General features: G+C 44.4%; 1 protein-coding gene across 6 annotated transcripts in view; it reads right to left on the bottom strand.

Moving 5' to 3' along the window:
• AGAP1 (ArfGAP with GTPase domain, ankyrin repeat and PH domain 1) overlaps nucleotides 1-17,250 on the bottom strand; it is a 334,155-nt gene that overhangs the window by 83,905 nt on the left and 233,000 nt on the right. For 4 of the 6 annotated variants that reach the window (XM_086751069.1, XM_086751065.1, XM_086751063.1 and 1 more), the window contains one exon: nucleotides 11,024-11,185. The exons of the other annotated variants lie outside the window; for them this stretch is intronic. In XM_086751069.1, coding sequence (XP_086607195.1) covers nucleotides 11,024-11,185 — 162 coding nt within the window. The remainder of the gene's footprint in view (nucleotides 1-11,023; nucleotides 11,186-17,250) is intronic. 6 annotated transcript variants of the gene reach the window in all.

Raw genomic sequence — 17,250 nt, forward strand, 5'->3', positions numbered from 1 at the left:
TACGGGGCTGACATTAAAATCCCGTCAAACCCGCAGCCTGGCAGAAGTCTGCGGATGATAATAAACACTTGTGAGCCGGGGAGAAGGGGTGGCACGAGATTGCAGCCTCCAGGAGGAAAAAAAAAAAAAAAAAAAAAAAGGCAAATATTTTTAAAGTACACAGAGCTCGCACTTTCGGTAGGAATTAGGCGCATCCGGTCATCGCTTAGCTGAATTCAGCTCGGACACTCAAGCTATTGAGGGCTTAAATTAACCTGCCGCACCAAACGGAATTAAAAGGAAGCTCTGAGCAGAACCGGGGGACAGAGATGAAAGAGCCTCAGGAGTATTCTCTTTCCATGGCGTCGACCATTTTTCCAGCCTTGTGCCTAGAGCCTGTAAATCACAAAGCTATCCTGTCATCTACAGAAAGCCCCACTGAATGCCCAAGTCACTGCCTCCTTTTCTTCTAACAGCAGTTTCAATTAAATCAGAAAAAACAAACCTTCCTTCTCGACAAAAAAAAGCTCTCTCCGCTGTCGGAGAGCCTGGCTTTTGCTACGCGGTAGCACGCCCCAAGCCAAGCAGACCTGACGGCACGTTCGGCGTGACAGGAGCGTTCCCACTCGGCAGCCTAACGAGCCGCTTTGTGACAAGCCAGGGACATCATCCACGGGTTTGCGAGAGAAAGGCGGTCTCATGAGAGGAAGGCACAGACATCGGAAGGATTGGCGCCAGTAATTTCGGAAACAGAAAGACCCTTGTTACAACCTCCCTTACCTGAAGGAAAGGCAAGGTTACCTCTAGCTCATTTCCTGCTAACACGCAACGTCTGGCCGTCGTAAGGAAGCATGAAAGCAAAAACGCAGTACTGCCCTTTAAAAAAACCCCACAAAAGTACACCGCTCGCTACATTTTCCCTCCTGAGGAGCAACGTGTTACAGTATCACACAAACCACCACCCTGCTCCCTGGAAATCGGAGTACTGCCAGCAAAAGAAGCAGCCGCATCCCCTTAACTCCCTTTCAAAGCCACCTTAGGAAGGAAGCTCCTGGTACCACAGAAGGAATTCACCATCCGACACAAGGAGAGGACACATCTATTCCCAAGCCACCCTACTGTGTTGCCAATACAGCGACAAGCACCAGCAGTGAAGATGAGCCATACTTTAGAGGCTCTACAAGCCTTCAGAAGATGAATCGGGAACGAGACGCTCATCCTCTGCAGATCTTGCCTAAAGCAGGTTTAGGTCAGAGGCAGAGATATTGTAAGCCACTCCCCAAATTAACACAGTTTGCTAATTTATCTTAGCCCCCATTGCACGGACGCACCTTCGCGCTCGCCCCCTTTGCGGTGCACGCCGAGTACGCCCTGTGGAAAGATCAAGCATGACAAGTTGTTTAGACACGTAAGAACAACAAACCAGAAAGAGATGCAAGTCTTAGATGTTGCAGGATGCCACCACGTCCCAAGGCAAACTAACTTCAGACAGATCTACGGTCCAGACGTACAAGGCATGTCTCTAATTCTTCTAGTATCATGCTTATCACTGGGCAGCATCAGATCTGTTGAGAAGATGCGATTCTTAGGTGGCGTCACCCTGACTTGCAACAAACTGGGTGTATTACGGCCATGCTTCTCCTGGCCATCAACCATATACAAAAGGGAGAGGTGAGGAATATTACAAAAGGCAGCTGGTTATGGGGATTAATTTCAGGTAGCTTGTTCTCAGCCACTCCACAAAGAAGAAAGAAGATGGATGGTCCTTTAGAAGACAAACTGTATGGCTGCGGAATGGTTTCAGGGCGGTATCTCCTGGTTCGATTCCAGGTCGTGTGTTGGTTCATCCGTCAGCCACTTCTGAAGCTAGGTAGATAATCAGACACCTCAACTGCGGCATGCTGGACCTAGCGAACCCATCACAGCCACCCCAAGTAACGGAGACTTGCAGAAAAACAAACACTTGGAGCACCGCTACAAGAATACATCTCAGATGAACAAGCTACATCACGATCAAGCACATACAACATTGTGTGACAAACACTATATCCTTGATTAAAACGATACGCGCAATAAATTCACCTCAATTACACAGAGAGGGTCAGAGGTCCGCCCTGACCTAACAATCAGCATCGTCTTCCAATCGCAAAAAGCTTCGTTTAACAACATTTTGCTTTGAAATGGAGCCTTGAGGTCTCAAGGCACTTGGAAAATAACGAGCCCATGCCTTACTGAGTCATTTCCCACTATAATATTTACCTTGCATTTCAAGATAGGCAAAATAAGACAGGAAGGAAGAACTCAGTCTCTTCAAAGATGTGCTCAGCACCAGAAGGAGAGCCCCATCTCTTGTCTCCGCTCTTGTACTTTAACCTTCAGTCTGTAGAACCTGTGGGTAACTTCAAACATCAAACCCGCTCACTGGTAATCGAGGAGAGGTGAGGAAACTCTCCACTGTCAGTCCGCAAGACTGCGGTGACGAGCCCTAATAACAGTGTTTTGGAAAAAAAAAATCAGGAAAATCTCACTATTAACAGTTCACAATTAAAGCTCTACAGCAAATCGGCAGTTAATTGCGTCGTGCTAGGTAGAAAAAGGCGAAGGCTTTCCTGGTAACGTATGCCACGACCACCAGACAGCAAAGAATCTTAATCAAGGGCAAACCCAACCATTTTGCTACTGCAGAAAAGTAAAGCTCTTAACTCAAAGCTGTGTCTTTGCTGCCTTGTGTAGGTGTCAGATGACATAACTGTCATTGACAAACTTTTTTAATTTTTAAATTTATTCGAGCACTCTTTCCAGCTCTTCTGAGGCTTCAGACAACCCAAGTCAAGGCCTTTCTTTTCCCCTCACAAAACCCACGCCTCAGAAAAGCCCCTGGCCTAGAGCGACTTGTAAACAGGACAGTCCTCATCGACCCCAACCGCGGGTGGCACGCGGGACCGCCGAACTCGGGGATGAGCTCAACTGTAACGAATGAAGGGCCCAGAGACTTGAAAGGAGACGCTCTTCCACCTGCAGGAAGGCCGGGCCTGTGCGCTCCAGCTGTGTCCCCCAACAATCGGCGGGTTGTGGAGGAGCAGCGGATCGGATTCAACACCCAGGCTTCTTTCGCTCCTTGAACCGTCTGCGCTGTGAAGGAGCTTTGAAGTGTCGGGTTCCATAGGTAACGGATACACAACATCCCCGTACCCCGCGCTCTCTGATCCGGGCTGGAAAGAAACCCAGTCTGCAAACACACTTGAAGAGATGACCGCTCTCACGTTAATTGGGACAGAAACTTCATTAAGCCAGAGAAGAAATAAAGGCATTGTGTGTGTTTCTTCCACACACTTCATCCAGACCCCGGCCAAACAAAGCAGCGTGCTTCTGGACATACATTAAACAAGAAATCAAAATATTACAAACACCTATTTGAACTTCCAAAGCACAGGCACAAAAAGAAAAAACTCTGAAATCAGGAATTACTCCAATGGTAGCTATAGGTTAAGTTTTTACTTTCTCAACTTTGTGTTTAAAACATTACTAAACTATTATCTAAATTTAAAATTTATTGTATTGTTCCATAAATTTTGATTATTAAAATTTAGATTAAAAGATTAAGAAGAATAGAAGTGTGCTGATCTGGGAAGTTTACTCATTTCTCTTCTTAAGTCTTACTTACAAGGTCCTTAAATATGGAAAGCGTTGGGCTTATGAAATTTTTAAGCCGTATTATTAGAATTAGAAGAGTTTATAAACTTGCTCTTGCAGTAGAATCAGAGTTTATAACTCTGCTCTTCCAGTATTACGTCTTTCCTTTATGTTGACTTAAGAACGCGCCTCTCTGAATTTATATTATTATCTGTAAACATGATTTTATTTTTCAAAGTCCAGAAACTCCTGCGGGATACTGTGCGAGTCCGGCTCGTGCAGTTATTTCCTTGCAATTATAGTTTATCACGATACACCACTCCTGAATGCACTCAGGCATCCTCGCATCAAACGCAGCTCTTCAGCTTTTGAAGTCGATGCAGGCAGTTGATGTGCTGATGGCTCGGTCGCTATTTAAGCGGTCGAGGACCAGGGGTCACGTTTATTTCTGAGATACTGGCAGAAAAAGCACTGATTTACTGAATATTGTTAGACAATCAAGTCAGATTAATCAACAACAGTAACCAGAAAAAATAATAATAAAAAAAAATATTTTTTTCCCGCTATTATAAGGAACGTGCCTTATGCTTTCCTCATTCAGCTGAAATTTTAAGCGAAACTAAATGCAAAATACGCATTTAAGTATCCATAAGGAAACGTCAGGAAAACCCAAAGCTTTATAGCTCCACTCCAAAAGTTAATTTGGTGACATAAACAATTCACTGACAGACATGTGGCACTCCAGGCTGTGAACAAGATTAAGATGAGCATGAGGTTGCCAATGTCAAATTATCTGAAGATGAAAACTCACAGTTCTTGCCATTTTTGAACGAAGCGCAGGATTTAATTGCTGAATGTAACAATTCTTTATATTTTAATCGGAGGGAGGGAGGTGGCAGAGAAAAGAGGATCTTAAGAAGAGCAGATGGGTTTCTGGAGAACCACAGAATTGTAAAAATCCGTATAATGTAGCTCAGGATTTAAACTGCAGAAGCTGTGCAGAAACACTCACATACCCCAAGTCCTTCAACCAACATCAAGTTTAAGCCTTAAAGGATTTTTGGTTCCATCTCCTCCCTCCACCAAGGACGCAGAAACAGGAGGACCGCTTTCGTATCTGCCATTCTTTTACCTCAGGGTGAAGCAACGCGTTCAATGTTGGGAAGAACTTCAGGAACACCTCACAGAGAGATGTCCTTCCTCTGCTCTGTACAACAGGATAGGTTTTCCCCATCATTTTGGCAGCAAACACACCCAGAGAACGCACGGAAGCGCCTATATTTTGTGAACCTGGAAGGAACCTCCCCAAGAAAGGCAACCTTAAACTTTCCCATTGAATTGAGATTCTTATGGTCTATAAAATGTGATGGGTAAGCTTTGCGTCCTACTGCTCCTGGACACTAACGTGGTCCCGAAAAACCACCGGCAGAAAGCACTGTTTAGTTTAACGTTCTGAAATCCTTTTCGGAAAACTTATCCTTACGCTGACACCATCTTGGAGAAGAAAGCTCAGTGAAAAGACAAATAAGACATCTGCCCACATCTCAGAAACTTCATGTTTCCTCTCTCCAGCTGCCGTCAAGCTCAGGTACAGTGCAGGCAACATGATGCGTTCCCAACTAATGCTCAAGCTGTCAGACAATAATCACATTTCCTTCCTGACCTCCTCTTTCCAGCTGAGCACTGAATGACATGGCTTCCTCCTGTTTTATAAAGTTCTAGAAACCAGTATGAAACACCACCACTTCTAGGGTCTTTGAATTGAAATATCGATCTTTGCTATCCTCCTCTTCATCATGCTGCAATGGAAAAATGATGAACGACACAACTACGAAAATAACACAGCACAGCATCTAGCTGCAAATGTCTCGTCTCCATCTCACCTACTTCATGGTGAGGATCCAGAAGGAGATATGCAATGTTCAGACACAATGGAATCGCACAAGTGAAAACTGCTGGAATTACCATCTAAATGAGGTGGATTGCTTGGCCAATTTGGGAAATTCCATTCATTGTGAAAATACAGAATCAGAGAATGGTTTGGGTGGGAAGGGACCTTCAAAGCCCATCCAGTCCAACCCCCCTGCAAGAAGCAGGGACATCTCCAACCAGATCAGGTTGCTCAGAGCCCCGTCCAACCTGGCCTGGAATGTTTCCAGGGATGGGGCATCCACCACCTCTCTGGGCAACCTGGGCCAGTGCTCCTCCACCCTCAGTGTAAAAAATTTCTTCCTCATGTCCAGTCTGAATCTCCCTCCCTCTGTTTTGAAACCATTACCCCTTGTCCTGTCACACCAGGCCCTGCTGAAGAGCCTCTCCCCACCTTTCCTGCAGCCCCCTTTAGGCACTGGGAGGCCGCTCTAACGCCTCCCTGGAGCCTCCTCTTCTCCAGGCTGAACAGCCCCAGCTCTCCCAGTTTGGCCTCACAGCAGAGCTGCTCCAGCCCTCTCATCATCTGCGTGGCCTCCTCTGGACCCTCCAATGGTCCATGTCCTTCTGATGTTGGGGGCTATTCCTGTCTTCTTTCTCAGGAAAGAGGAGTACGAACTCATAATTTGCTATGGAACCACAGATGAAGTTCAAGACCAATTTATTATTATAAGGAAACTATTTGTCATCCCGACACTCAGCACCTCTGACGTTATTTCATGGGAACCGCAGTGTGCAAAGTTGCATCTTCCGTTGTATAAATTAAAATCAATTTGTTCAATAGTTCTTGCCAAGTCCAGCTACCTGGGACACCATCACACAGGATTTTTCAGTATTTCTGGTTGACTGGGCTACTTCAGGTAAGAGTTTGTCAAAAATGTCAACTGAATTTTAATACTGGAAGTTTTTCAGTACGCAACCTCACGCTGAAAGGGATCATTTTCTGGAAATTGCCAAGAAATAGTACTTTATAACCCAAGTTTCCTCAAGGTGTGTTGGGCTGTTTAGAAAGCAAAGGCGATAAGAAGTTGTTGTTAGCAGAGTTTACCCTGCTGAACCGACAAAGCTTCCCTCTGGAACTGTTTGCCAGAAGCAATCTGGCTGTTGATTACAAACGGGTAGGAGAAGTACAAAAATGTTCCCGTTTCTTTCCTATTCTTAAAGACAACGTATACTACTTGCACATATACTGTCTTACACACGGCAAATTTTACAATATCAAGTATTAGCTAGGAAAAAAAGGAGAAAATGACTTTATATTTGCTTTTCAGCAACTATTTCCTTCCTTAAAAGGCTCCTCCAGTCTAAACCATCCATATACGCCTAACACAAAGAATTCTGAATTCCTTACATCTATTTGAAAGGACGTCATTTATCTTAGTCGAGAACTTGCCTACTGAACTCGAACAACTCTGAACGATGCTTTCAGGTTCACTTCTGAAACGGAAGCGTTACGACTGTCAGAAGCAAGCCGAACAATTTTCTTTCGCAACGAGACTCCGTCGCTTCATCATTCCAAGCGCCTGCGATGAGGAAAGTAAGGCGAGTTGTACGGTCTGCATTAACACAAACACTCCAGTGACCTCTCCTACGCCGTGGCACGGTGAGAACTCAACTTCACATCAATAAACCCTACCGCCAAACTGTGAGAAACTCCAGAGACAGCCGGTATTACAACTTACATAAATTACAGGCGCGATCAAATGGCCCGTACAAGCAATTGTACAGTGATAAAGCCTAAGTGGATGATATTTAAACAGATATTTGATTTACTGCTGAATTTTACATCGTGCTAGAATTCAAATGACAATTTACAAGTCCAGAGGAAAGAAATCCCTGTCCCGTGCAAACTACTGTTTGCAGCACTGCTGCAGAAGTGCTTAATATCGGAACTTTAAACCAGAAATTCTTCCCTCTGATATTCTCAGGGCACAGTCTTCGAAGTCAAACTACAAAACCCAACAATGAGAAGGAACAAGCTGCCACTTCATCCCCAGGTAGGAAATAACGTCAGTGTTCCAGGAGTGAAATCTGTTTTCCGTAGGAAAAATAACGGCATTTTGTACTCAAGTTTGAGACTCCTCGCAACAGTGCTCCTGGCCAGCTTTTCCTCCGCTCCTCAAAGCAGTCCTGCTTCTCCTAGTTGAGAAAATTTTCAAAAGAAAAAGAATGTATGGAATGAAATAAGGGCTGAATATGCAGAGAAGGTGCGTGCCAACGCGCATCCTCGAACCGAACTACCACTGGAAAGGTTACGCACGGCTCCCCGAGACCAGAAAACCCTCTCATTCCCCAACAGTGAGCAACTAATTCCAGGTTAAAAAAAAATTATTAAAAGAAAAAAAAATCCCAAGCTTCCAATGCGATCCGGGAAAACCTCTCGGCCAACGGTTGCAGCAGCAGTAATTGTTCTAAATCTATCAATAAAGACAAGCTGCTCCTTCATTGACTGCAAACACCAATTTCTTTCACGCAGGATTATAAGTTGATGTTCACGGGCTCTCTGCCGCCATTAGGGTGATAAACAGTTTAAACTACATCAGGATCTGACACCTAGATCAATTCGGGGTCCATAAAGAATCCACACAAGAGGTTCCCGGACAGGGATTTACTGCCCCCAGTTTTTATTCTCTCTTGCTGCTAAAATTACTTCTGTCAAGTACTTACAAGGCGCAAGGAAAAAAAAAAAAAAACAACGTAAAAAGAATTAATTTTTCATGTGCTGCTGGAACAGCTTTTTAAAATTTGGGGGTTTGTAAGGCAAATATGTTACTGCATTTAAAATTACGCCGAACAGCAGGCGGTACGTGGCTAAATAGTGAGCCAGCCGCGCCAGCCGCTCACTATCGAGCGGGCAGCAATTTGAAACGCCGAACTAAGCTGTCGAGATTTTCTCCGAGGGCAGTCACAGGCTTCATGTTACCACCGCCAAATTATATTAGACATTTAATTTGAAACCTCAGGTACTTAAATGTAAAACCTTACAACAGTAATAGTCATAAAGCAGTGGGGCATTCCATTCCGGAGAATGGATTTTGCTATTTTTCCCCTTTAATTTAACCAGCACCTCCTGTTTTGTGGCTCTGCCCACTACAAAGTAATTTATCTAATTAGGAGATGTTCACAGCTGCTTGAAAGACAGAAGCCCCAGGAAACCAAAGGTCTGGTTCGGAAGACTTTGAAAAGTTCTCCGGAGCCACACAAAGTATTAATTTAATGTGGGGAAAAAAAAAAAAAAAAGGTGCGGAGAAAAATTGAATCCCAATATGTTATTTTGTCTACAATAAAACCATGTGACAATAAGCAGGCACGTTCTCCAGTACACTGGCATTTGAATTCCAGAGGATGCTTAGCTTCTTGCCATACCTGCTGCTTTCACAGTATCAGCTTTTTATGACTACAATTCAAAAATCTTTTAATGGAGAAAAAAAAAAACCCTGAAATTAAAAAGAGGTTTTCATGCGTCAGCTCGCCGGCATAAAGGAGACATCTATCAGCTTACGGAGGGATGATACATCAACAGCAACCTCAATTCTTGAGGTTTTGCAACAGTTTTACCGCAATACTTCTGTTTCTGCTGACCCTTACTTGTCTAAAACTCACCATTAGTCCAATTTTCCCCATATATTTTTTTTTTAAAAAGCAATTTTTTTTTTTTTTTAAATTAGCACCTCTGGAAGAAACTATTCGAGTCAGGCTTATTCAGAAGTACCCACCAGTCACCTGCATTTTTCAAATAAATATTTCATAGATAATTCCGGCTGTCGTCTCTTTTGATCCAGAAGTAATCACACATGAACATCAAGTCAGGTAAAGGCACCGCACGTACTTGGCGTACGGAGCTCGCGTAGGAGAAAAGGTCCCCTTCACCGGGAATTTAAAACTACCTGAAGCTCAAGACAAGTCCAGCAAATATCTCCAAAGCAGAAACAGCATTATGAAGTAAAGAGGAGGGAAAGAGGCAGGAATTTAGGTTGTATTTCTACTTTTCAAGGTATTAATTACACGCCACTTTTTGCAACTCATTGAATTGTGCATTTTGAAGAGTCACATCTGGTGCTGAGGAGCAAGAGGACGGCATCCACTCACCCGTCAGGTGTCATGGAGCAGAGGCTACCTCTTGCTTTTCACTTGCCCTCCTCCTACTGCAAACATACAACATTCCCCAACTTTCCTTTGAAGGGCTGCAGTGTAAAAGAAGGGCGCAAAAAAGGCAAAATTTTGACAGAACCTTTTAAAAGGAAAGTAAAACTGGGGTGGCACCTCTGGCTGTCACCGAGGCTGAAATAAAGGGTGCTTGCTTTAGAAAATTCTTGGTCAAAATTGATACCATTTCGATGCAAGTATCACGCTCCTGAAGATGCTGCCCAGAAATTTAGAGCTCCAGAAACGTACGTGCTTCAGGAACCATGAACCTGAGAGGTAAGGCCAGTCAGAGCCAAGGTGACGACGATTTTAAACCTTCTGTTCTCCTAAGGCTGCACTGAAAGCTGCTTAAAACCCCAGCAACGGGGCTCTATGCGGATGCAAACCGTATTCAGATACATACACAGGTGTACGCACACATATATGGGACGTGTTAAATCGTTTTCATACTCCTACAATCCTCGCTATTTTAGAAACAGCCATCAGACACAGCTTTCCTCCCCACTTCTCCTGTCCTATTCACACTTCTCCCCGTTATCCGTGCGCTCAGTTTCTTCTCATTCTTCTCTTCCAAACACTCATCTTTCCCTGCCCTGTCCGTCAGCTCTCCATGGTTTCTCCAACCACCCGTCACCAACCCCGTGTTCCTGGACTCCACACCAGTACGAACCATCTCGGCAGCACGCTGCCACAGAAACCCCCCGGTCCCAGCCCACCCACCACAGTTGCTCCAAGGATGCTCTCACCTGCATCAGCAGCTATAGGTGAACGGGATTTTATCTCCGTCCTTCCCGCACGCCGTTGAGGCCAGACGCACCATTCTGTTACCAAATATCACCCACGCCCTTTAAAAACAGCCACCCCTGTCTCACTCTTACAGTCTAACAATTGCAAAACCCCATCTGGAAGAGCGTTTGCTCCTTTTCACACGCTCCGCAGAGAAAACACGACGGCTACGCCGGTAGTGTGCGTACATCACAGCAAAGGACACACCGATGAGAAGACCTGGGGGATAATTTACGGCTAATACCTACCGCATAGGGTAAGGAAACAAGAATATCAAGTGAACAAGCTACATTATGTACCTGAAATTAAAATTAAGCAGTATTATAATTACATTAGCTCTTCCTGCTGAAAAACTCCTGCATTGATACGTTCTCTTTTATCTAATTCCTCCTTTTTCTCTCAGATGCTGGAAGTTTGGCTTCCCACAGAGCATCTGGGTGAACATCAAGTCATTTTTTTTTTCCCCTTCTCTTTTTTAAAAAAAAGCAAACCGCCAAATTTCCCCCTTCGCCCCAAAGCAGATCACCCCTCCCAGCTCCGGGTTTCTTACCACTGCTAATGCCAGAGTTTGCAATGACTGTTGCCTCACTCCACTGATCTGCACTGGAGACCGAGTAAGAGCGCTGATGCATACCATCCGGACGGCTGTTGAAGGAGACTAGACTGATCCCACTGGCCATCTGAGACACAGATGTGCTAGTAGTCACGTTCCCTAGACACAAATGGAAAACAAATCGTGTCAATAGAGAAGACAAAATGGATTTGCATGAAGATGGATGGGTGCATCTTAACAGAGCAGAAAACAAGATTACTCAACCAACATAAAAACCAACGCAGCCCTCCCTGGAACTCTGAAGGCAACGGTCCTGTGACCAGCTTGGGACACCACAGATTTCAGCAGCCCACTCAAATCCAAAAAAAGACAAAAGAGTCTAAATTTTCCAGATGTAAGCTCATCCTGTTCACTCATCATCTGGAAAACACAATCTTCCACAGCCCTGCTGCCCGTCACGTTGTGTAGAGGTTCTCCACTCCTTACAGGCAGACCACAAAAGACAGAAAATAAACTTATTCCTGCAAATCACTATTTACACAAGCAACCAAGACGAGACAACTAAGCCAACTCAAAGAGTTTAAAACAATCTACCTCTAAATAACGTTTCACGTAAGTATGTCCCCCAAGTGAAGCCAAGAACACAGCGATGGGGAGCAAACAACTACTAGCATTGCGAGACCAAGCGAAAAAACTTATTTGGATTTTTAATCTCAAAACAACATTGTGACACAAAGCTTGTTCCATGGACTGCAAATCTAATTCTTCCCTCATTCCACAGCAATACACCCATCACAACTCTTAACTGAAGGCGTACCACACAAAAAGTGAGATACAAAGAACACCTTTGGCCAGTAAACACCAGAAACAATTTTGGTATTTTCATGATCAGCGAGGTCTAGAGCAATAAAATGCTGGGAGGTGTGTGTGAGAGGGAGCAACGGGGACAGGTTTCTCACCATAAAACAGGAGAAGCGTGAGCTGGTTGCATAAAGTTTAGAGTCAAAAGAATTAAAACCACTCCAGAAACTCAGGTTTCTGACGGTCTTTCTTACAACGTGATACGGGTCCAAGTCTGCTCTACAGTTTTGTTTTCTGAGCACGTTTCACTCCATCCCTGGCCCAGGACTCGAGTTTTATAAAGATACTAACACTTTACAAGGCTGGCTTCACTCCTCACGGCAGGCTCTCAAAAGGGACCCACAGGTCTTCTACAGATTTAAGACGACTGTCAAAACACACGGAAAGGGAAATACAGACACAATTTTATAAAATACCCGAACACTCTGCTTTTCCATTGCACCTTCTCCTGATGAGTTCAGAAAAATTAATGAATTAATTTCCAATGCTCCTGTGAGGTTGTTAATTATCTGCTATCATTTCCCCCATTTTTCAGAGGTTAAATGACCCAGGGCCACGAAGGAAGATTGTGGCAGGCTTGAAAATAAAACCCAGATCTCCTGACTCCCAGTTCTATCATTATGTCTTTTCCCAGAGCAGCCCTTGGGAAGACAGCGGAGCTCGGTGAACTACTTTGTGTTTATTAGAGTTGGCATAATTGTCCCTTTCTCTCCTCTCCTTTCCCAAGACTAAATCTCTTCTTCAGTCCTTAACGCAGATCCATCACACCAGCGTTGGTCCATCTCAGTCCTGTACGCATCTAGTCAGTCTCAAGAACTTCTGTTTGGCCATCTCCACTTTGTAGACATGAAATACGTACAGAAAAACTAATTTGCTCAATTATGCAAAGTCTAAGGTGGATTTTGGAACCATGTTGGGACATCCCTAGGCAATGCTTTAGCCTCTGACGCAAAATTCCTCTCTAATCACCTTCCTTGGGCAACTCTTTTGTCCAAAATAATTCCATAATCAGAGCAATGTCTGCCAAACTGTTGAAATAATTTATGCCTCCAACAACTGGTCCTCTTCAGCTTGACCCCATCGACTGAGAGCAATTTGCTACTGCTGGCGTTTTAGCACCTTCTGAAGACATCTTCCAAAGAAATGCTCAGCAAAGAAATTGGGCCTACAGAAGTGAAGGTACAAAGCAGAGGATCAAATCATAGCCCGCTACCTTAAAGTCACAATAGAAAATGGAAACGCTGGCCGACAGTACGTATTCTGAGGTCTCTTATAAGAAATATCTCCTTTCAAACGATCTTCTGTGATGCCGCTGATGCGCACTTTGAAATGACCAGCAAGGTTTTCCTTTGGTTTTCACAATCCAGAAAAAATATGAACATTAATGAATTCATACATTTTGATCATACACCAAATTAAAGAGAGTGGCTGACATGAACGACAGAGCTTGAGACCAAACAGACTCTACAAACTTGAGAGTTAGGCCAACACGAATGCCATGTGGTTCAAGAAGGAGAAGTCCTAACCTCTGCTCCTGGGGTAGAAGAACCTGGTGTAGCAGTAGAGGCTGAGGATCAGCTAGTTGAGTAGCAGCACCGCTGTGAAGGACTCAAAGAGTCGACAAGGGATGCCAGAACACGCGTTAACACCGTAACTCGACACAAGTTGGGCACACCACGATGGGCACCTGAGACACCATACTCAGTTCTGGGTCCTCCACCTTCAAGAGGACTGTTGGGAAATGGGAAAAGAGCCAGCAAAGAACTGCCAAGACAGTCAAAGGTCTAATACACAGGGCCCACGAGCGCTGGGGCAGCTGGGCTGGTTTAATCTGGTGAACAGGAGGATGATGGCAGATCTATGAGTTGCCTACACCTACCAAAAGCTTTTGAGTTGTAGATGACACAAACCAGCAGCAACACTACAGCTTGGAACGTTCAGATGTAGCCCTGGAACACGCTACCAAAAGAAGCTGGGGGATCTCCAAACTCTCAAGCCTCCAAAGCTCAGCTACACAAAGACATGGCTGAACTTACCCAACACTGGTGGCACTCCTGCTTCTTCAAGCAGGAGGATGGCGCAATCTCCAGAGGTCCCTTTCAACCAACATTTTCAGAGGTCTCTAACTAAACAGCCACCTTCTTTTTTCTTGTTCCACCCCAAAACAAAACAAGATAAACTTTCTGAGCTCGGAAGCTACTCTGTATTCCCATTTGATTCAAAATATTCTCAACGATTCGCACTTTGATACATCTACAGGATAAGAGATACCTACAGGTCCTTTACATTTATATTGTTTTTAAAAGAACTTAGAGAAAATTTGGAAATGACTGTTTTTTCACAAGCTTCTACCCCGTCGGACTTGAGCAATGCCACAGCAGCACACTTCTAGCCCGCAGCCATCTCTCACCCTGCACCCAGTACAACAGGAAGCCACATCTGATGAACTCCCGCAAGAGCATCTTCAAAACAAAGATGATGAAGGAGAAAACCGGTATGTGAAAGCCGAGATGCAGCATTTCCTAGGTGTCATGGGAAAATAGAAATGATTACTGGACATCTTCGCCTGGCCGACACATCCCCATTACTCCGCGCTGGGTGGCTGCAGACAGCAGCAATATTTGTACGTTGACATCTTCCATCTTAGTTCACAAATTTTTGAACAGAAGTGTCCAGTGCAAAACCTTAAAAAGATAATATCAAGACTTCCACATCACCATGTCAGCACCCAAAGCTTTGCTTTCACCTTAATGCCATCTTCTGAAACTCCACACCCCATGTCAGGACATTAACCTGTTGAGGAAGTGACTGCTTCTGCAAACCAAACAGGAATTTTTCTTTCACTTCACATTTCGGAAAGTGAAAGGGCTGCTAGCAACAGACCGGTGCCAAGCCCCACCACGGAACACTTTATGGATCAACGACGCAACCCAGCTCTGCTCTGCCTTTTCTACTGCCACAGTCTGGTAACACTGCTACCTGCAACCCTTGTCTTAACATTTATTCAAGGTTAAATTCCACTTTGTTCACATGCTGTAAGATTTTAATGACGCATCGCACCACGCAAGCCAGAATCCATGGGTAGACATCAGAAGGGCTGGACTACAGTGTGCCCCTTCTACTCCCCTTCTTGAATGAGCTCAGCTCTAGAACTTGTTACTTAGAACTTGTTTAAAAATCATTATTTCCCAGCCCTTTGCTAGGTTTTCCATTTCTCAGTCAAATCACAGCATGCCCACGACGCGTATTCCACCACCCCAGTAGACGCTAACGCCGTCACACCAAACCAAGGACTACTGGGAGTCGACCGCTCTTCTTGTGCACAAGCTTCTACAGAAGCCCTTCGTTTTTTCCCCCCATCTATAATAGGCAAACCCCAACCCAGACCTCCACAAAGCAACTATCCTTTAGTTTTGCTCAAGCCTCAACAGCAGAAACCATCTCAGTCTTTTAGCAGACAAGCAAGAGACAGTTGAAAAGAGAAGACCAGCAACTGAGAAGTAAACCTTGTAAGGCACGTGAAGCCTTTACGTCAAGCTCTTACAACGCCTTGTTGCGTACTTCTCGCTGTCCCGCCCATCTGTACGTGTGCACAGACATACGTATGTATCTATACGTTGAGAGATCTATATCTCAACATGAACACCAAATCCACAGTCAGCTACCCGGCCCGCTCCGGCGCTGCGAAACCCTCTTCAAACGCATCCCACACGCATCAGCTGGTTGCTCAAGTTGATTAGCAGGGGGCAGTTAAATTACTATGCTAATCCACGTATTCTCAGCGCTGTTTCCTTGATATGGATATGTGTGTATGCTTACTGCGAAGCCTTGATTAGTTCAAGCTTCAATGTGTCAAAGGCTCCGGATTCTTTCCAAAGAATAATTTTAGCTGTACTCGTATCCCTAAAGTGTGGGAGCTGATTTGAAAAGGTACTTACCTCTACCATATGCTATTTTTCTTTAAACAATTTGCATTTCAAAGCGAATATAGCATTTATATCTGAATGAATATCAGTATGTTGCCAGAACTGGTCTCAAATGAGCAAGAAAAGATGCTGGTCTCCTATTGAACAAAAATGTTTTCATCTACCAAAGGAGCATCAAAGGAAGAGCTCCTCTTTCTAGCCCTAGACAGCTTTATTAAAACTATCTTTTCTGATATTATAAAATACCCCGTTATGATCACACTTACAAAACGTTCAAACAATTAAGCTCTACAAAACCCATCCAAATGAAGATTCACGGTAATTTCCAGGTTTGGGCAACGCTCGGCAGAAGAGCCTTTGAGAAAAACGAGCGTGCTCAGACAAAATCCACTTTATATACTCATTATAAATAGCCACCAACAGCAAAGAGCAAGGAAAAACAAGAGACTCAGCCTAAGAGGAATTAAGGAGAGGACTACACGCGTGTGCACGTATGAAGAGGCCGACCGAAATGCACAGGGGGCAGAAGGTGTCTCAATTTCCTATGGGCACAGCGACTCAAGTTGGCTCTTCATACCCAGTTGGGTCACATTTACGAAACAACAGGCCGTAAATGCAACATTGGATTACGATACTTCGAAACATTCAAATCACTTAGCTACAAGAACTTACATTCAGCATTCCAACTAACACACTCTTGAATTCACAAGAGGAGAAGACACGGCAAGAGTGGTGAAGCAGAACTGTATTTTTCCACGAAGCAGCAGTGTAGGAGACCCACAGAGAGCGGCTGCACGGAAAGAGTGAATCAGACAAACGACAGCCTACCGCAATGCTTTCACCGTGGCCATGTTTTATTTGTCTTATGCTCTTCGTGTTCATGAGTTTCTCTTCCAACAAAAAGAAAGAAACCTCTTAAGGCCAGAGGGCCGCGCTCACCAGCTGTTAGAACTAATGAAAAATACATTAGAGTTGTGGGTCAGGAAATCCTGACTCTTGATATCAGAGGGTTAATTGTTTCAAATCATGTTGGGTCAATTTATGTTGCAGGAATGCTGCCTATTCTTGAAATGCCCTCTAATTCCGTAAAAGGCACCGTTGAGTAGATTAGATTGGCTGTTGGGCGCTCATTCAAAACCCATACCCAACACTGCTCCCTGAAGTTTCTTTAGGCATTAGGGTGCAAAAAAAAAAAAAAGTGAAAAAGGCCACTTTGCTCACTGCAAAAAGATTAAAAGCGTTCCCTTCTGCTTCCCTCAATTCCACATTACATTTATGAATTAATTCCCAGATATGTGCAGAAATCTTCCTGATGGACAAACCTTTCCTAAGAATCACAGAGTGGTTTGGGTTGGAAGGGACCTTCAAAGCCCACCCAGTCCAACCCCTCTGCAAGGAGCAGGGACATCTCCAACCAGATCAGGTTGCTCAGAGCCC

This window comes from Chlamydotis macqueenii, chromosome 6 (assembly GCF_036417535.1).
Source record: "Chlamydotis macqueenii isolate bChlMac1 chromosome 6, bChlMac1.mat, whole genome shotgun sequence".
In the NCBI taxonomy this organism is placed as follows: domain Eukaryota; kingdom Metazoa; phylum Chordata; class Aves; order Otidiformes; family Otididae; genus Chlamydotis; species Chlamydotis macqueenii.